Source organism: Littorina saxatilis, linkage group LG5 (genome assembly GCF_037325665.1).
Source record: "Littorina saxatilis isolate snail1 linkage group LG5, US_GU_Lsax_2.0, whole genome shotgun sequence".
In the NCBI taxonomy this organism is placed as follows: Eukaryota; Metazoa; Mollusca; class Gastropoda; order Littorinimorpha; family Littorinidae; genus Littorina; species Littorina saxatilis.
The window spans coordinates 38,588,580-38,610,649 of NC_090249.1; the positions used below are offsets into that span (position 1 = coordinate 38,588,580).

At 42.6% G+C, this 22,070-nt stretch overlaps 1 protein-coding gene across 1 annotated transcript in view; it reads right to left on the reverse strand.

The window, feature by feature from the left end:
- Positions 1-22,070, reverse strand: part of LOC138967062 (KICSTOR complex protein SZT2-like) — a 122,884-nt gene that overhangs the window by 6,988 nt on the left and 93,826 nt on the right. Inside the window, exons 58-68 of the mRNA XM_070339520.1 lie at positions 21,829-22,005; positions 19,611-19,655; positions 13,313-13,608; positions 11,775-11,952; positions 9,698-9,911; positions 8,974-9,095; positions 8,208-8,520; positions 7,327-7,495; positions 5,534-5,672; positions 3,997-4,200; positions 3,364-3,432 (exon numbers count right to left, since the gene is read on the reverse strand). Coding sequence (XP_070195621.1) covers positions 3,364-3,432; positions 3,997-4,200; positions 5,534-5,672; positions 7,327-7,495; positions 8,208-8,520; positions 8,974-9,095; positions 9,698-9,911; positions 11,775-11,952; positions 13,313-13,608; positions 19,611-19,655; positions 21,829-22,005 — 1,926 coding nt within the window. The remainder of the gene's footprint in view (positions 1-3,363; positions 3,433-3,996; positions 4,201-5,533; positions 5,673-7,326; positions 7,496-8,207; positions 8,521-8,973; positions 9,096-9,697; positions 9,912-11,774; positions 11,953-13,312; positions 13,609-19,610; positions 19,656-21,828; positions 22,006-22,070) is intronic.

Sequence of the window (22,070 nt, forward strand, 5' to 3'; positions counted from 1 at the left end):
TCATGATGGTGGCTTCATGCCAGTGTTCAGTGCTGCAAACTGCCTGTAGTGATGCATCAGCACCGGAAGGACAGCTCCCGCCCCCCATTGCCTGTCTACCACCTCCTGACGGACTGAGGAAGACCTAATTGAGCAACTGTGATCATATGAACAGTTGATACCATTCTTTTGTTTCATTGCACACGTCCTTGAGTCGCCTGTTGGTGAGATATGTGCGGGTTATAAATATTCGTATTATTATTATTATAATGTTTAACGCTCTTGGAACTAGACCAACACTTCACGCCTGACCATATTCAGCAGTGCCCGGCTACACAGAAGTCTGGGAGTGTGAGGAGAATGCCTAGAGCCTCCTAGTTATCTTCATCACCTGTAATGGAGAGCAAATGGTTAGAGGCTACAACCTTCACAGCGGGGAGCCGCCCTACCAGTAACAAGATGGCACCTGCAATCTGCATACAGATCACCAGTCAAACAGCGGTGGACAACTGAACAGGGTATGGTAGTCACATCAGTTTCCATGCATACCGCAAGCTCTCCGGGTCTCTAGATGTCTCCTTCGGATACACAGCTACAAGACGGACACTGTGGACCAAGATAAGAGTAATCAAAGCGTCTCGAGACATTTGCCTGAGGAAACTACTCTGAAGATCACTCACACTAGGAGTGGAGCTTGTTCAACAGGGTAACAGGCCCCCCAAAAAATCTTGCCATGCAAACGTCAGGCAACACGGGTGAGCATGGTCTGGCTACATCACAAGGCGGGGAGCTGTTGGAGATAACACAGAGACGGGGGAAGAAGTGCTCTGAGAACGTCAAGTGCAGAATGTTTTCATGACTTGTGAACGGACCCAGCGTAACAACTTGTAAGAGTGGCCCCTTCTTCCCGAATGCCATCTGACACCCGCCTCAGCCACCGGCACGGTTGGCCTAGTGGTAAGGCGTCCGCCCCGTGATCGGGAGGTCGTGGGTTCGAGCCCCGGCCGGGTCATACCTAAGACTTTAAAATTGGCAATCTAGTGGCTGCTCCGCCTGGCGTCTGGCATTATGGGGTTAGTGCTAGGACTGGTTGGTCCGGTGTCAGAATAATGTGACTGGGTGAGACATGAAGCCTGTGCTGCGACTTCTGTCTTGTGTGTGGCGCACGTTATGTCAAAGCAGCACCGCCCTGATATGGCCCTTCATGGTCGGCTGGGCGTTAAGCAAACAAACAAACAAACAAACAAACCTGCCTCAGCCAGGGGATGATGATAGAAATGCCAGATTGTACAGTCGACACTCCACAGAGGATGTCCGACACCCGTAACAGGTCACATCTCGACTGATAATGGTAACAACTCTGGCAGAAGCATCAACAGGAGAGACAACAGTAGACGTCCTAGAGAAGTTGATGGCCGTTTAAGATCACTGGGCAGGTGCCCCTGAGATGATCAGCAGCTTTTGGATGAAAACCTACCCCAGGGTCAGGCAGTCGTTAGGCTACAAAACCTCATGGAGATCATCCTTGGACCAAGTCAAGGCAAAACCCTTCAATAGGGAAAGCACTCAACCTACGTCATGCCTATAACCATTAAGGGTAGGCTTATAGCCCCCACATGCGTTGAGACAGGCACAGGAAAGGTGCAGACAGTGACCGTATTGCTGAGCGCACTTGCGCTTACTTCCTGTCACGCAGGAGGGACAGCTAAGTCAGCCTGAATTTACACTGGTATCTGAGCCTACCATCCTCATTAGAGAGGTAAATTCAGAGAGGATATATATATATATATATATATTCATTCATGCGACTGGCACAATTTGATAGCCATGGAAAGTGGTGCCTCAGACCAGAATTCAACAGGATCTCTGGGAACTCTGTCAATCTCCCTTAATAGAGGATCAGTCGCAGAGACGCACCTTGGTGATAAGTTCAAGGTATTAGAGGAATTGTTATCTCTGATTGCCCCACAGACCATTCCTCATCTGTTTAGGTCGTTCACCTGATCCGCCTGCAGAACTTTACGTTGTTGGGGAGTTGGGTCGCCCAAGGCGCATAATGGCAAGTCATAACCATAACCCAACATTGATAAAGACAAAGCGATCAGAGGAATAGTAACGACCATCGAGTAGAAACCAGCTCTACATTGACAGGTGGGACTTTCTTTCAATTGTCCCTTTCTGGAGCAAGTTGACACAGTGGCAACAATGCAACTTGCCACTCGCCCGACTCGGGGATTCTTGCTTCTCAGTCCGATGATCTATCCTTTTCTTCCCCCGATTTTACAGGGGGGATTCCGGACAAATGGGCTGAGTCGGGTGAGGTGACACTAGATTTACCGATCGAAAGTCAACCCTCCAGCCTGTTATCTATTCTCCTATTAGTTAATTTGAGGTGATGTATTCGAAAGAAATATGTATTTTTTACAAGTAAAATGACTATTTCTAAGAATACTCACCTCAATTTAACCAGAGACCCTCCCACCAACCCCGCTATTGACTTAATAGCTTCGAATTGAAACTGGGGATTATGGGCATTGGTACATGCGCAGTGAGGTACTACCGACAAGGGGAGACTACTCCCCTAAATGGTATACTGACGGAAATCTAGAGTTAACGACCTTGTTTACAGTTTGGTACTTGTAACATAGGACGCTTTTCACTCTAGCACTCGTAAGTAAGGTAACTCCTATTAGTTAAATTGAGGTGAGTATTCTTAGAAATAGTCATTTTACTTGTAAAAAATACATTTTTTAGATCTTCTGGTCTTAACCTATGTAAATTAACCCCCCTTTTAAGACTCCCTCCTTTTTAAGACTCCCTCCTTTTTAAGACCTGATTTTCTCAGATGTTTGGAGGTCTTAAAAGGGGGGTTCCACTGTATTCCCTTTTTGGGAATGCGGCAAAGGATAGACACATTAATGCCCCAAACTGGACCCTATCAACTGCATACTGTCTCAACTATATTTTCTGAAACGGATGAACAAACAAATCAATCGTCCAATAGAGACAGAGAGAGCCCAAGATAAGCATAATACACACTCATTTTGTTTGTTTGTTTGCTTAACGCCCAGCCGACCACGAAGGGCCATATCAGGGCGGTGCTGCTTTGACATATAACGTGCGCCACACACAAGACAGAAGTCGCATACACACTCATATTACCACTATGGTATAGTAATTTCTTACACTGTTTACCAATATCAAAACCAAAAGCTCTTCAACATTCATCAGTTTGTCTTCAAACTCTTTTCAGGCAAAAGGATAACAGCTTTCCAAAGTACTTTCACATACCAATCTTAAGACGTAACATTATGCTACAGAAATGACACTCAACTGCACAGGCAGGAAGGACAGAAAAGTGGAAGGGTATAATTATTATCTCACCGTGCAGCCAGTGTTCTGGTCGACCGACAGCAGAATGAACATATCCAGCCACTTGCTGTTCAGTATCACCTGCAAATGAAATGTGAATCGTGTAATCACTGCTTCAAAGACACTGTGATTCTGGCTACCATCCTACATCTAGCTGCATTTGTGTGTGCATGTGTTCTTGGACAAATTTTAAATCAGACACAGTATGATGGTTTCCTCTGCTGAAGGCAAATAACACAAACAGATCCTTTAGATACTTTAGATTAGCTGACAAGGTCACACATCACAGGCAATCAGACAGGAAGCAAGGTGGGCACACACACACGCACGCACGCACGCACACGCATACACACACACTCACACCCACACACACACACCACACACACCACACACACACACACACACCACACACACACCACACACACACACACACACACACACACACGCACGCACACACACACACACACCCTCCCCACCTCACACCCTCCACACCAGTGCACACAAAGACACACCTACATGCTGAGACACAGAGAGACACACACACACACACACCCCATCCCTACCACACACCGTCCACACACACACAAGCACACACACCCACACACCCCACACACCATACCCCCTCCACCCCCACAAATCACTCACAGTGTGGTGCTGAAACTGCCTCTCTGTGGCAAAGAAGCGACATGCGTTGGTGAAGCGCGAGGTGAGCACAGGCAGCAGACTGGAGTACCATGCGGGCGGCATGTTGGAGAAGATGGCTAGGCGCGGGTCGATCTGGTTCAGCGGCTGTTTGCTCACCAGCGACAGCAGCTCCTCAAACTCTGCTGCGCTCAGTGGCGTCATGTTCTGTGGAGTAATATTTCAGTCATACAATGCTTCATGCATGCAGTCCTCCCTGCTTCAAGATGGAAACTTCATGAACAATTTGAAAAGCTTACTGCCCGAATATGCAAGTCAAAGCTTTTGGCTGAACTTAACATGACTGGGTGTTTTTGTGTTTTGCTTTCATGTATGTCATATATTTACTCATTTTCCTTAAATAACATGTGATAACATTACTTCATAGCTAAGCACATGATTTTACCTATGGCACAACACAAATCTCTAGCCTCCCTCTCTGAGATGCGTTTGAAGACAGACTGTTAAAAGAGAATAAATGTATGTACATAATTATGATAGAATATTGATGTATGAATTGAAGAAATGTATAAGAACACAAGAATGTATGAATGACAAAGAACAAATGTTTATTTTTGAATGTTTTATGTATGTTTTATTACGGACACAAAAGCTCAGCAATGTAATTTCTCTTTTAGAGATTAATAAAGTTATTGTATTGTATTGTATTGTATTGTATTGTTGTTCTATACTCTTTGAATGTCCAAATGTAGATGTCTAACTATACAAAGATGAATTTAATCAGACATGAAATGAAAACGTATGGTTTCAACTGAGTTTATACGTTATTTGCGTCTTTGACCAAAATATGACATTTTACACAGATCGAGACAGTCATTGTTCTCCGAGACCGCGCTAGCGCATAGCGGTCGAGGTAAACAATGACTGTCGAGATCTGTGTAAAATGTCATATTTTGGTCAAAAACGCAAATAACATTTATGTATCGATCGAATTTCTTTCAGGTACTATGACTTTGTTGTTGTTTTGACGATTGAACGAGCCCGGGCACACACACATGCAATCAAACACATAAGCTTCATATTTGGGCGTTTCAGGTTGACCGAAACTTCAAAGGAACTACAAAACACACGTCATGTACTGACTTTGTTGTTGTTTTGACATTGAACAGCACACACACATGCCGCGAATCAAACACATGACATGTGTTTTGTAGTTCCTTTCAAGTTTCGGTCAACCTGAAACGCCCAATTATAAAGTTTTGTAGTCCTCTGACGTCACATGGCTCAAAGAAGGGAAATCCAATGTCCAATCGATACATAATTCGTTACCTATAATATACCTGAAAACATGTAGATTGCTTGACTGTTCTAAGGAAATCTTACTAGAGGTACAAACATAAAAATACCTACCTTCACCGCTGCAGTTGACTACGGTACAGGAAAGAATGAAAGGAAGCAAGCCTTCAAACAACCACTAGAAATTGCAATCTACTTGTACTTTTAACACCTGCATCTGTTCTCCAACAAGTTTAACACTCACTGGCTCCAAGCTCTCCTCGGGTTGCTTCCCCTTTTTGCCCTTCCCATCATCCTTTGCAGCAGACGACAGCATCCTGTGCCACAGGTAGTCACGGCGACACTTCACCTTGGACATCTCCACCACCTCTTCAATTTTGTCTCTGTTTGGGAAAATATACATGTGTACCATTATCAATAAAACATTAAAACCCAAGGTAAAACCAGAGAAAGAAAAGACTGGGGGAAAGGCCAACACAGCAGGTATAACTAACACAGTAACAGGCAAATTATGCACTGTTCAAGCAAAACAGTGTATTTCTTTCGAATACATCACCTCAATTTAACTAATAGGAGTTACCTTACTTACGAGTGCTAGACTGAGAAGCGTCCTATGTTACCAGTACTAGACTGTAAACAAGGTCGCTAACTCTAGATTTCCGTCGGTATACCATTTAGGGGAGTAGTCTCCCTTTGTCGGTAGTACCTCTCTGCGCATGTGCCAATGCCCATAATCCCCAGTTTCAATTTCTTGCTACGGGGAACTAGACGTGTATTTAGACCTTTCCCGTCTAAGAAGACTTCCTTCACAGGAACTACAACTAACAGTGTTTTTTTCTGAAAAAGTAATTTTTTCTTCTGAGAGGTAAAACAAATTCTGCCTCTTCATCCTTGAGGCCTTCCTTCATTGAGCCTAAAGTTGACTTCACAAAGACTTCCAAAAGGTTTCTTTACTGAAAATTCAGTGCCAAAGATTCGTGCCGCAAGCTTCGTGAAGTACGTTTAGCAAAGTCAACTTTGCCCAATTAATATCAGGCTTTCCCTAAACCAGTCCCAGCCACTTGTCAGTCCCCACAAAACCCTCAATCTGTTGACCCTACTGAGTAACAAGCCGTTCTGAATATCCGCATTTCTAAAACATGAATACACTTCTACAAAGCAACCATATCAAAACAAATTCCTTTCTTCTCTGATAAATCAATAAGTTCTTTAAAAAAATAATTCCAAAGAACATCTGTATCTCTATTTAACAGACGCAATGAACAAAAGAAAACTGCAAACACAAAGAAAAGCTGAAATACAGTCAAACCTTTCTGTAACGACCAGCAAAGGGACCGACCAAAAGAGGTCGTTATAGACAGGTGCTTACTCTGAAAAGGTGAATTATGTGGAAGACAACTGATCGTCTGGGATCCTTCGAATTGGTCATTGTGGGCAGATGCAGGTCACTTTCGAGAGGTTTGTTTGTTCGTTCATGGGCTGAAACTCCCACGGCTTTTACGTGTATGACCGTTTTTACCCCGCCATTTAGGTAGCCATACGCCGCTTTCGGAGGAAGCATGCTGGGTATTTTCGTGTTTCTATAACCCACCGAACTCTGACATGGATTACAGGATCTTTTTCGTTGCGCACTTGGTCTTGTGTTTGCGTGTACACACGGGGGGGTGTTCGGACACCGAGGAGAGTCTGCACACAAAGTTGACTCTGAAAAATAAATCTCTCGCCGAACGTGGGGACGAACTCACGCTGACAGCGGCCAACTGGATACAAATCCAGCGCGCTACCGACTGAGCTACATCCCCGCCACTTTGGAGAGGTGATGGCAAGGGCAGGTTCCACTGTACAGTACAACTAGAACTCCCCTTTTAAGACCTTCAAACATCTTAGAAAATCGGTTTTTAAAAAGAAGGGAGTCTTAAAATGGGGGTAAGTTTCAGATTATTAACAGAAAGTCTGAGAAAACAGGGTCTTAAAAGGAAGGTCGAGTCTGAAAAATTGAGGGCCAGGTCTTAAAAACAGAGGTTCCAGTGTACTTACTTTCCCGCTTTGATCTGCGTGTTGAGTAGGGTGTAGACCCTGGCCAGGTGGATGTTGCTGAAGCCCAGGTAGTTGGTGTGCTCCTGCCTCGCCCCCAGGTGTTGCTTGACCGCGATGGGCACGCCAGGGTCCCCCTCCCCTCCCCCCATGCTGCTCGTGTCGCTCCCCTCTGCAAGTCAGGTCAGATAACTCTTTACCCTTGACAGTCAACCCTTCATGAAATCAAAATGTTGCTTCCCCTGGGAAATATAAGCTACAACTGCACTAAAATACACTGTCAGAAGTGATTAACCAGAAACTCTTATTTCCTTCTTTCTCTGCAAATAAGGTAAGATAGCTCTTTACTCTTGACAGTCGCCAGGAAATCGTCAGTTGCTTCCCCTGCGAATATAGCAAGCTGCTACTGCACTGCACTAAAATACACTACAGTCAAACCTGTTGTTACAAAAATGGTCACTACAGACAGGTGTTCGCCATGGAACGGTGAATTATATAAAAGAAAGAAATGTTGACGCATCCACCTGCTTGTTAACAATTGTAGACATACATTTGAGAAAGAATGATTAGGACTTCGTAATAAGGCAATACAAAATCCGGTACACAAAAATACTCGGTTCGAGAGTTGAGGTTTGGAAGACAGTCGGCCGACAAAAAGCCTTGAGAAAAGTTCCTTGACAAAAGGAGCGACTATCCTATCACAAAATGTGTGTGTAACTATCTTTTTCACGAAGCACAGTTTGCTTGGTTTTTGTTGTAGTTTTGTCTCAGTATATGTATAGTCGTTTCATTTTTGCTCATTTGTTTTCGAATGAAATGGTAAAGCAACAGCCAATTGATGGGACAGAAAAGTTAATTATTATTAATATTATCAAAATACAAACCAGAATGACTCTGCTGGTTAGTGGAAACACAGCGGAAGTCTCCAAACTTCTTCTCCAGCGTACGCTTGGGGTGGAAATCCCGCAGGCGTGTGAGCACCACAAAGAAGTTGAGCTTCAACAGCTCCTTGCCAGCATCCACACTGGCAAGGCCACGCAGCGCGTCCTGCGAGATGATGAGCGTCACGTTGTAGCCGTCGAGTTCCACCTCCGCGGCCGCCCCCTCCAACGTCCCTGCTTGTGCTTCCAGCGACGGTCGGTCGGGCTCTCGGATTTGAACCAGGGCAAATTCGTCTCCCTTGATGCAACAGTAGTCCTGAAATTTACGCTGTGTCCTTTGAGGTTTAGTCGACTACCACTACTGATGAGATGGTTTGATTTAGTTGTGATGTATACACATGCAATGATAATGACAAGCACGCCTTTACTTTTGCTTTGTCAAACAAAGAAGCGTCACAGAACATGCCTGTTCAGGTTGATACTTTGTATATCAATGCTACAGTGAAACCTTTGTTAAAGACCTGGGATTCTCCATCTTCAGAGTAAAGACTGTACAACCCCACTTTTTTAATGTGGCTCTACATATGGTATCAGCAAATTAAACTCAATTTCACAACTCCCTCTCTGTTAAGACTTTCTCAAATTTTTGGAGGTAGTACAACAAAGGGTTCACTATAAAATGCACAACACACACACACACACACACACACACACACACACACACACACACACACACACACACAAACACAAACACACACACAAAACTGACTGGTTCAAAAACATCGGAGGGAGTCATGCGGAAGACGCTCATGTCAAACTGACGACTCTGGTTTCGCATGTAGTCATACAGCTGGGGGCCTGGACACGGCAAGTTGAAGATCTCTTTGCTCTCTGCAACCAATCAACCAATTAATCAGTCAATCTACCAATTTATATATCCTACCAACCTATCAGTCACAAAACCAAACCATCAAACAAACACTGCCTACCAAATCTTTTAGTTAATCACCTTAATGATGAAATGTCAAAGTTAACTGGTTTGAAAGGCTGAAATGAAGCCGGTAACCAAACTTTCTACAGAAATAATAATACTTTCACTCACACCTTTGTTTGAATCTTCACACAAAAATCAGACCAATCCATGAGTCAATCCCAAAGTCTAAGCAAAAACGAATGTACCAAAGAAAGTAACAGATGCAAGTTAAGACCAGAACCGAATTTCACACATAAGATACAGCCCACACAAACTTGGTTGGTTGGTTGGTTGGTTGGTTGGTTGGTTGGTTATTACTGTTTATCGTCTCTTCAGCAGTTAATGCTAATCGAGACCGATGCAATGTTGTTTCCTTTTTTCAGTTCACATGGTAACTAATCCATGCTTAATTTTTTTGTACAACAGGTCTATCACTGTAATAAGAAGGTTCTAAAACTTCATCACTTTCACATTTTACGGAACAGCTAGGGGGAAGAACGGAACACTAGTGAATGCCTACCCTTGGCCAGGCAGTTTCGGGCAAAGCTGGGCGGGTCAGGGTAGATGTTGAGAAACTCAGTCAGGAAGTTGCTGAGGTGGAAGCCGGGGTGGAGGATAGAGGAGCTGCCGCGCAGGTAGTCGTTGATGCAACGCAGGTGGAAGTCGTGGGCGAAGGAGTGCACGTGGATCAGGTCCTTGTACTTCTCACACTCATCCACAAACAGCAGCTGCATCTGGTGACATCAACTACAAATGTTATACAATGGAAACACCTTTTAATTCAGACCTCCAAAAAACTGGGAAAATAAGGTCTTAAACAGGATGGAGTCTTAATATGGAGGTACATTAACAGACGCTTAGAACAGAAGGTCTTAAACAGGATGGAGTCTTAATATGGAGGTACAGGGTGACCCAAAAAAAAGAGTACCCAAACAAAACGTCATAAATTAAACAAAAATAAAGCAATCTTCATAAAAGTTATTTACACACACAAGTAGCCTCTGCATGATTTGCACAGAAAATTTTAGCTCTCTAGCTTGTCTTTCAGGAAAGTTATGCTCATTCCACAGAACATGCTCCAAATTGCCTCCCCCGGATTTAAATCCCCCAGATTTCTATCTTTGGGGGTTCCTGAAAGACAACGTCTGCAGGAACAACCCACAGACAATCACAGAACTCAAGAGAGCCATCACAACAACCATTCGCGGAATCTCGCAACAGGAGTGTGTGCGGGTGATTAATAACTTTGCGCGGCGAGTTCAAGTTTGCCTGCAGCGGCGCGGAGGCCATTTGGAGCAAGTTCTGTAGAATGAGCATAACTTTCCTGCAAGACAAGCTAGAACGCTAAAATGTTCTGTGCAAATCATGCAGAGGCTAATTGTGTGTGTAAATACATTTTATGAAGATTGCTTTATTTTTGTTCAATTTATGACGTTTTGTTTGGGTACTCTTTTTTTTGGGTCACCCTGTACATTAACAGACGCTTAGAACAGAAGGTCTTAAACAGGATGGAGTCTTAATATGGAGGTACATTAACCCCTTGACTGCCTTAGGACGGGTATACCCGTCCTGCACTTGTGCATTATTTCCATGATTAGATACTAAAAACAGATTCTTGGTTGAATTTCTTTTAAAAATAACATAGGTTTTACTTTTCTACCTACTGCCAGTTTGGAGCTAGAATTTTTTGTGAATTATTACACCCCGAACTCCAATATTCCCTGGCAGTCAGGAAGTTTTGATTGGCAGCGAAAGGGTTAACAGACGCTTAGAACAGAAGGTCTTAAAAAGGGAAGCAGTCTTGAATTGGGTGTGTCTTGAAAGGGTCACTGGTTCGACTGTATCCACCTCTCCCAACTGACATTACAATTCATGCCTACACATTCCTCAAGGGCAAAAGAGAGACATGAGAGTCAGTTACGCAATCCCATCTCACTGTCCGGGCACTTTTCTAAACACATCTTCCTGCTGTCTTTTTGGCAGAACAGCGGATGCGTGTGCTTCAGCCCTACCTGACATGCACAACTGGGCCACTTAATGCACAGTTGGGAGAAGTGGACAGCGGTGTGATCAAAAGTGACCAGTGTCCTTTGTTGGTGACATTTCATTGACAAAAACATCCTGGACAAGTTAAAAGAACAATGGGCTAGTGAAGTTGTCCTTCACTTGGAGTGATTGTCCTGGGCAGACCTCACAGGGCTGTGCCTGACTTGCCTTTTAGTTGGGGAAGGGGTGAGTTAAAAATAACTACAGCAGAGGGTATCATTTGGCTACCAACAGTTGCAGCTTGCACATAGTTATGCACGTTTTGCTTTTGCACGCAAATGCTTCCGTGCTATACCAAGAGAGGGAACTTATCAGCGGCTGGCGCTAAGTGAGCCTGCAGCAGTTGTGGTACGTATATCTCTGCTGCCGTGAATGATGGGTGCTAATTATAGCTAAATTAGCGAGAGACTGGAGAGAGACTAGAGTACCCACCAGTCTCTGGTTCAAAGAGGCCAATATCAAGCTCTGGGAACAGCTGTGCTTTCCTACAGATAGACCTAATCCATGCAATCCAAGACATACATCCCACTGCCACACTTTCAGTGACTCACGTCATGGTTACTGATGCCAAGCTGCAGGTAGTCGAGGACGAACATCTTGAGGAAGAAGTACTTGCTGCGCAGACTGAGTTCCATCAGGATGATGCCGCAGGTCAGCGTCTTCTGCAGGTTCACCACCAGGTGGCGTTGTGATGACTCTTCTTCTCGGCTGCTGCCAGCTGGCACTGGTCTGAAATAAATGTTAACTCTTTTAACATTGTGATCATAGCACCATACTTTTCTCGTCAGCTCCTTTTTTACCAAGACTGTTCAGAGAGTTGCTGCAGATTTCTTCATCTACTCAACATTTAGCTTCTCTAGTTTGGAATACAGTGGAGTCCAGCTATAACGAATCTGGGTATAACGAAATCCCGCTTTTAACGAACTGCCATTGATTTCCCGGCAGACAGCCTTCTATTTCTTACTTGTTACTTTCCGCCTACAACGAACCTTTTGAACTCATTTGCATAACGAACCCCTCTTATAACAAACACGTTTTCATCGCCCCAGAGCCGTTTTGTCTCTAAAAGTCACAAGGCTACAACGAACTGATGTCAATAATTGTCTCCAAAGACAAAAATACACAAACACAAGTGCACATCGCGTGATGAGCGAACTCTGAACAAACAGCGGGAGGTGCACGGAACAGCCACCGCCGCTGTGTTTTCACTATTCCAATCAGCTGCTAAGCTATGACTGTGCTCTAAAAAGTCACAAGGCTACAACGATCTGCATGTGAGGCGAGATCAAAGGCAGGTCCATTGTGATAGCTGGGTGGCCTTGTTTATGAGACACTGACCTTCTTCCCAGGGGTCATTGACCCAGTTTTAGCTATGAGAGGTGGTTCCCCTTTCATATGAGAGAGGAAACACTTCCTGCACCCGGGTCAGTGACCGAGTTTAACCTATGGGGAGTTTAACCTATGGGGCGGTCTCTTTGATGTCTTGAGAGGAAACTTGGCCAGGGTAGTACATGCACCAGAACTGGTGGACACCATGAAATCGGAGATTGATCAGAATGTACATGTACATGCTTTTACACGACTTTTTAAATTTTACTTCTAAAATTGTGACAGTAAAGTGAACATGTGAACTATGCCTCTATGGATTATATTATGAAGCTGTTGAAAACATGCAGAGATTGTACTCTCCAAGGAAAGATCGATGGGACGATCATTTGAAGGTGAGTGGGAAAACTTGTCTTAAGGCCATTTAGGGTTGAAAACTCTACAGCGAATTACTGATATAACAAACTAAAATGTATCTCCCTTGAGATTCGTTGAACCCGGACTCCACTGTACGATCACTGTATACTGTGCTAAGAAAGTCAAGCATGGCAAACAGAGTGTATAACACAAGAAACTAGCAGTTACTGTTGTCATCATGACAGATGTTGTAAGACTGTAATTCAGAGTGAGCAGTTAGTGCTTCTTTTTCTTCCTTCATCGGCTGAAACTCTTAAGTTTTTACGTGAATGACCGTTTTTACCCCGCCATTTAGGAAGCATTACACCGCTTTTGGAGGATCAGAGGGCAAAATTTATCCACCCACCTTTTATGCATGCTCTGCTGAAGGTTGATGTTGATGAAACCAAACTCAGTGACGAGATAGTTCCTGTACTGCATCAGGAAGTTGTGACAGATGTCACGGTGCCAGGAATCATCCGGTCCAGGGCCTGTGGGAACATCCGACCCCATCCCGACCCCACCAGGAGCAGACGTGACCCCTGCAGCCGAAGGAGGGGCAGGGGAGGGGTCACTGGTTCTCTTGGCGCGACCAACGTCCTGACTGCTGGAGCGTCGAGCGCGCAGACTGCTGATTGAAGCCCCTGAGCTGTGTCGTGATCGCTGGAGATATGACAGAGTGAGAGATGTCACTGACAAAGTGAGAGATGTTACTGAGAGAGTTAGTCATGTCACTGACAGAGTGAAAGATGTCACTGAGAGAGTGAGACATGTTGCTGAGAGAATGAGAGGTGTCACTGACAGAGTGAGAGGTGTCACTGACAGAGTGAGAGATGTCGCTGATTTAGTGAGAGATGTCACTGACAGAGTGGGAGCTGTCCCTGACACAGTGAGAGATGTCGCTGACAGAGTGGGAGCTGTCACTGACACAGTGAGAGATGTCACTGACACAGTGGGAGCTGTCCCTGACACAGTGAGAGATGTCACTGACAGAGTGGGAGCTGTCCCTGACACAGTAAGAGATGTCGCTGACACAGTTAGAGATGCCAGAGTACTGTCAGGCATGGGAATTGAAACTGTAAAAAAGGCGGAACATTTAGAACTGAAGACGCAAAGCGTCAAGTCGACGGCGCGAAGCGCCTAGCCTTACTAGGGGGGTCCGGGGGCATGTCCCCCCGGAAAAAAAATTTCTCCAAAGAACCCAGATGGTGCAATCTGGTGTCATCTGAGCTCCAAGTTTGCCATTAAATTCTGTTTTTAGAATCAGAGATTTTAGTACAAAAATGTACCAATTTTTGCTTTTTTGAAGAACAAAAACATATACATGTATTATATGGTTTAAATTTGTAAAAAAATTGATCTGTTGAGACAAACAGGAAAATGTAACTTGTAACAATCTGTGCAATCTGGTTTACTTTCAAACATAAAAGTTCAATAACTGAGGCGGGCGGTAGCAGTGCGTGAACAAAGTACGGAAAGTTTTCGCGGGCTTTTGCGCAAAGGCCAAAGTAACCGGTGCTTTTTTTGTGTGCCTCCCCCCTTTATTTTTTCGGCAGACACTTTTGCATTTTCGGCGGAACAAAAAAAACATTCGGCGGAAATCCGCCGTTCGGCGGACAATTCCCATGCCTGTACTGTGTCGCTATGAGTTGAGAAAAGAAACAGGGTGCATGGTCTTAATGACATTACATGAGGGGCTGAGAACAGGGTTAAAAAGGATTTTGGACAAGTCTGGCCCCTTTAATAAAATCAGACATTTTTTTTATTTCTACCAGAATGTACAATTACCATAGCTAAGTATGTCTGATGACAAATATGTTTTCACATCAGACAAGGACCATGGTATTTGAACAGCGTGCCCTTTTCTTTACTGTGTTCAGTGCCTCAGCGACAACAGGCAGCTTAATACATATACATTATTTGCACGAATAGAGTTTCTGAAATTGGAGGCCTGAGCTGGTATGCAGAGTTGAGTTTAGGGACTTATAAAGTCTGGGATAAACTGCACAGAGGGTATACATGTGAGTTTATCCTGGATTTAAGTCTCTAAAATCGACTCTTGCATACTATCCCAGAAATTTAGTACGACAGTCAAACCTTCCAAACTTTGTGGTTTAGCAAATCATGGAAATCTAAATGAGCATCAACAACGCTTTCAAAGCTAAGTTGATTATCAGTGTACCATAAGTGGTTGTCTGTCCGTCCACTTCAAAGACCAGTGGGTTGACTTACCTGTGAACAAGACGTTTTGTTTTGTCATTAATGAAATGTTCTAATAACTTAATAACATTCTTGTTTTTTTTATTCTGAACATTGGAACGTTAGTAGTCTATCTGGTTTTTTATTCTGAACATTGGAACATTAGTAGTCTATCTATTCTTTTATTCTGAACATTGCAACGTCAGCAGTCTATCTGGTTTTTTTATTCTAAACATTGGAACGTTAGTAGTCTATCTGGTTTTTTTATTCTGAACATTGGAACGTTAGTAGTCTATCTGTCTTTTTTATTCTGAACATTGGAACGTTAGTAGTCTATCTGGGTTTTTTATTCTGAACATTGGAACGTTAGTAGTCTATCTGGTTTTTTTATTCTGAACATTGGAACGTTAGTGGTCTATCTGGTTTTTTATTCTGAACATTGGAACATTAGTAGTCTATCTGGGGGTTTTATTCTGAACATTGGAACGTTAGTAGTCTATCTGTCTTTTTTATTCTGAACATTGGAACGTTAGTAGTCTATCTGGGTTTTTTATTCTGAACATTGGAACGTTAGTAGTCTATCTGGGTTTTTTATTCTGAACATTGGAACATTAGTAGTCTATCTGTTTTTTTAATCTGAACATTGGAACGTTAGCAGTCTATCTTTATTCTGAACATTGGAACGTTAGTAGTCTATCTGTTTTTTTATTCTGAACATTGGAACGTTAGTAGTCTATCTGGTTTTTTTATTCTGAACATTGGAACGTTAGTAGTCTATCTGGTTTTTTTATTCTGAACATTGGAACGTTAGTAGTCTATCTGTTTTTTTTATTCTGAACATTGGAACGTTAGTAGTCTATCTGTTTTTTTATTCTGAACATTGGAACGTTAGTAGTCTATCTGTTTTTTTATTCTGAACATTGGAACGTTAGTAGTCTATCTGGTTTTTTTATTCTGAACATTGGAACGTTAGTAGTCTATCTGGTTTTTTTATTCTGAACATTGGAACGTTAGTAGTCTATCTGTTTTTTTTATTCTGAACATTGGAACGTTAGTAGTCTATCTGTTTTTTTATTCTGAACATTGGAACGTTAGTAGTCTATCTGGTTTTTTTATTCTGAACATTGGAACGTTAGTAGTCTATCTGGTTTTTTATTCTGAACATTGGAACGTTAGTAGTCTATCTGGTTTTTTATTCTGAACATTGGAACGTTAGTAGTCTATCTGTTTTTTTATTCTGAACATTGGAACGTTAGTAGTCTATCTGTTTTTTTATTCTGAACATTGGAACGTTAGTAGTCTATCTGGTTTTTTTATTCTGAACATTGGAACGTTAGTAGTCTATCTGGTTTTTTTATTCTGAACATTGGAACGTTAGTAGTCTATCTGGTTTTTTTATTCTGAACATTGGAACGTTAGTAGTCTATCTGGTTTTTTTATTCTGAACATTGGAACGTTAGTAGTCTATCTGGGTTTTTTATTCTGAACATTGGAACGTTAGTAGTCTATCTGTTTTTTTATTCTGAACATTGGAACGTTAGTAGTCTATCTGTTGTTTTTATTCTGAACATTGGAACGTTAGTAGTCTATCTGGGTTTTTTATTCTGAACATTGGAACGTTAGTAGTCTATCTGTTTTTTTTATTCTGAACATTGGAACGTTAGTAGTCTATCTGGTTTTTTTATTCTGAACATTGGAACGTTAGTAGTCTATCTGGGTTTTTTATTCTGAACATTGGAACATTAGTAGTCTATCTGTTTTTTTATTCTGAACATTGGAACGTTAGTAGTCTATCTGGTTTTTTTATTTTGAACATTGGAACGTCAGCAGTCTATCTGTCTGTTTTGGGATTGCATGGACATTTCAAGTTTGACACAAGAAATAACTACATGTATGTGAAATGTTAGCAAGGTGTGCTTTCCAAACTGTGAGAACTGGACTTGTACTACAGTGGTACCTGTGATGAAAGGACCCCCTTGGGATGACCCAATAGCATCAGTGACAGTACATTGCATGTGTCTGTTTATGACAGGCATACTTGGGTTGAGTTATAAGACAAAGGGACAACAGAAAGTTTCCTTTACTGGGGAGGGGGGGGGGGGGGGGTCCGGTCCTCCCATTTCTACCACTGAATTGAATATCCCTTTTAAGTCAACTGATAGCTCCAGTAATAAAGACACCACCAACTCTTCCACTATGGACGTGGCGGTGGATGTTAGCTGTTAATATTCATAATGTCAAGTGTCAGTGAGTGGCTCGCAGTTTCTAAATAAAGACACCACCAACTCTTTCACTATGGCCGTGGCCGTGGATAATAGCTGTTAATCTTCATAACGTCAAGTGAGTGAGTGGCTCGCAGCGTCCAGGTCATGAGAATGAAGAATAGACGATGTTTGGAAATAACTCTGTCGGGTTTGTATGGGTCGTGAAAGATTGAATATTCTTGCTTTTAGTGAGTCAAACTTTCCCACTACATAACATTATAGGCCAGTCACTAGCGAGGGGTGTGTCTGAAACATATGGACAAGGAGCACGTGTAGAAAGCTTGTCTCACTAAAATCAAGAGACTATATTCCCTCTTTCACAACTCATAGAAACCCAACAGAGTTATTGCCAGAATTTGTCAATTGACTAACAGACATAATTAAATCAGAGCAGTAGATTGAGTTTTGTTAGATACATGTAATGACTCATTCTTTCATGTAAGAGCATTTTGTTCTGAACATACAGAGTTCTGATCTGTTAGTCAGTGAAATGTTTCCATTACAGGGGAATCTCTGTTTTAAGGCTTTCCGTAACAGGATATCTCTTTTGAGATCTAACTTTTCTCAGATTTTGAGAAATCTTAACATAGAGGTATGTCAATGTACAATAATTAATGGCAGTGTACCTCCAAAGATCCACTTTAAAGTCTGTTAGCAAACAAGATGTTTTTTTAGCACAACATTGGCTACAGGTAATATCAAAATTAACTACAGGAGAATATAAAATTCTACACTCTCTGCAAATCTATAAATCTGGACAACTGACCAACAGCTACTTGCTATGAGACTATATCAGGTTATGTGGCAAGTCCAACAATGTTTCATTTAAAAAAAGTTTTTTATCGAAACAGATGTGATGTACATTTAAGAATTTTTTTCTTCCACAGGAGATATGCCTGCATATTTGCATAGTACTGTAAAAAGACTAACGCAAAACAATTTTGAGGGAATCACAGAAGTTTATCTTCATTTGAACTCGCTGTAGTGTCCTACCAAGTGAATCTGGCTGCAGATATAACTGAAAGACTAAGTCTGGATTAACTACTAGGAAAGTTATTTCTATACTGATACTAAAGGATGGCAGATGTGGTTGACTGGTTAAGGGGTGACGTGGGAGAATGCAGAAACATATTCCCATACCTGTCAAGTCCTACGCATTCTGCGTAATTCTTACAGGTTTTTGGGGTCCTACGTCGTATACCTCAAACCATACGCATTTTCAGCTTTTTTTGGTGCTTTTTTTTGGTTTTTTTGCTGGCATGGACTGCCGTTCATTCATTTCTGAGGAGGAGCTTGCACCAGCCACACAACAGAAGTTCTGGCATGATGTGCGCCAGTTCTACGTGGCCTGTGTGAGGAAAATGTTGAATAAATTTCCATTTGGCAGTGAAACCCTGCAACACCTTCAAGTGCTGGATCACAGTCTGGGAGCTGACACACTGACTGCCTTCTTGCAGGTCAAAATTAACTCTGATGCATGCTGTCATGATTTTAAGGTGACTGGCAGCATGATTGACAAAGCAAAGATTTGCACAGATGAATACAACAAAGAACACAAGTGACAAGTGAGAAAAAAAATGAACGAACAAGAGTGCAGTGTAAATGTATTACATGTAGTGGTAAATAAAGAGCAGTTTGTGTAGAAAGGAATTTATGTGTTTTACTTTTAGTTTGCGAAAAACAATCTGATTGGTTTAGTGTGTATGCGTGAGAAGTCAAATTTGTGCGTTTAACCACATCCTGATCCACGCATTAACTATGGTTTTTGATCCCCAACTATGGTTTCTTATGCCATTTACTATGGTCAGAGGCCAAAAGTACTTGACAGGTATGTGTTCCTTTCCTTTTTCTACCAAAATCACAGAGCACACACATGCATGCACAAACGCACACACACCATACACGCACACACATGCACACACACACACACACATACACACACACACTACTCTGTAACACCAGTATACTACAATACAGATCTAAGATGAATTTAAAAAAAAAATTAAATTAAAAAATTTGTAAAAAATTTAAAATAAAAAATTGGGGGGGGGGGGGGGGGGAGGGGGGGCTTATAAACAAACTGACTAATCTAAACAAACTGTCAATGTCATGCAGGAAAAAAGCAATTAAGCAGAATCCATGCTTTTGCAACAACACAAGAAAAGGCTGCAACAAAGTGCACACAAATGAACACCGACTCACTTCCACGGGTGTATTAGGCACAGTCAGTAGAGAAGAGAAAACTGGCTGGAAGAGAAAACAAGAAATGGCCGCAAAACATTAAAATAAACCAGAAATAGTTCTCTTGTGGAAAAGAAACAGAAGAAGAAGCTTGCAATCTGCAACACATTCTTGTTGACCACGATAGCATTTGCTGGTGCAAATACACATAAATGCGCCTGTAAAAGCAAGAGTAAGGATTAAAGGCACAGTAAGCCTCCCGTAAACCATCACAGAGCTCCCCGAGCGTCTAAATACAGTACAAGCATACTTCCATTTGAACGCTCACCGAACGGGAACATCCTGGCTGCTTTCTGTCGAGCGTGAGACATTTTCCAAGAATTTATTTTCGTGGACTTGGTCCTCTACAACAATGGCGCCTCGTTTTGGTGCTAGACCTAACTTTTAAAATCTAAATAATAAATTGACAGCTTGTTACACAAACATTCTTTAATCATAAAAGAATTCGTTTTTCATCAAGACAAGATCAGAACAATTCGAAGTTGTGAAAGTTTAAAAAAAAGAAAAGCCCGGAAGCAGGGTCACGCAAGGGTCGTGGCAGACGACGGTTTTATCAGTGCAAATCGCCGTTCCTCTCAACAGTCAAAAGCCATCGCTAGAGTTCTTGTGAACCACAGCCGTTGTTTCGTGCATAAAAAACGTGCTTTTGTAGATAAGCTCACGTCGAGTCGCATTCAAATGACTAACTATGACGACTGCATTGTGAAAAGGGAAAACTGGATCACACGGGTTCACGATGGCTCAGGGGTAAGATAAACCACGCAAAAATAAATTCTTTGAAAATTGTTCGCTCTTTACGGAGGGCACCTAGGATGTTCTCAATTGGTGAGTGTTTAAATGAAAGGGTGTTTGTACTGTGTGTAAAAGCCTGACCGTATCTGTGATGGTTTACGGGAGGCTTACTCTGCCTTTAACACTTGAAGGTAATCTAAGCTTAAAGCTTCAAAGCAGCCAAGAATACACAGCCACGGGTATATGTGCAGACAGTAATAATAATAATAATAATAATAATACGAATATTTATAACGCGCACATATCTCACCAACAGGCGACTCAAGGCGCACATACACTCATTCACACACACGGAGACTTAAAGTCACCAACACACACACACCATCAACCATTAAAATATGTACAGTTATTCAGGGTGGGATGGGGTGGGCAGTGTAGAATGCATGGATTATGTGGAAAAAAGGAATGTCTTGAGTGCAGATTTGAATGATTCGAGGGACTGTTGTTGACGGAGGGGGAGAGGTAGTGTGTTCCATTGGCTAGGTGCTTGGAAAGAAAATGAGCGTTGACCTGCTGTTTTGAGTTTGGTGTGGGGGATGTTGAGCTTGAGGGAGTCGGCAGATGATCTGAGTGAAGGGACATAGAGAGAGAGAGAGTCAGACAGATAGGCAGGGGCGAGACCATGGAGGCATTTGTAGGTGAGAGTGTTGATTTTGTATGTGATACGGGCAGGAACGGGCAACCAGTGGAGCTGATTTAGGAGGGGGGTGATATGATCTCCCTTTTTCTTTCGTAAGACAAGATGGGCAGAGCTATTTTGAATGCATTGGAGACGAGAGATAGAAGAAGAGGGAAGACCCGCCAAGAGAGAGTTACAATAGTCAAGACGTGAGAGAATGGTGGAAGTGACCAGTTTGGCGGTAGCATCTGTGGTGAGGTACTTGCGGATAGTGGCGATGCGGCGGAGTTGGAAGTAGCAGGTGCGAGAGACAGAAGAGATAACATTGCAATTACCTCAGACCGAAAAGAAGCCCGTTATTTACGTGTATACCAAAGAGTTCTCTTCATTAAAGCTTCAAACATGCAAAGCGAATTGCAAAGCATTATGATACCACATGGGTGATACTGTACAAGATTTCATGCTGTAGAGCACACACTGTAGAGTTCTGTTGTCATAATTCATGCCAGCTTCATTCTACATCAACCAATCCCAGCGTCATTCAATCCTCCAAACTGTCATTCTTTGGTATCTAATTCAATCATCGCTCTTTCAACATTTTCTTTTAAGAAGCATAAAAAGTCCACCACCAACGAGAAAACCCCACATCAGTGTACAACTGTTTCAGCCACACACACACACACACACACACACACACACACACACACACACACACACACACACACACACACACACACACACACACACCAAAAGACAACAGCAACGTACCGATTTGGGAACTATGACAGGCTCTTTCTCCGGTGTGGGAGGGGGTGGGGTCGGAGTCGCCTTGGGATTGCGGCTCTGATCCAGAACACATTGTCGCCACTGAGGGCAGAAGAGGAGGGGGGTGGCACAATAGTGGAACAGCCGCGAGGATTGCTTCAGTAGATCCAGATAGTCCTCCTGAGAAAAGTGAGCAAGAAACATGAGAAAAAATGGGCATGCTGGCACATCAAAGCTGTTGAGAT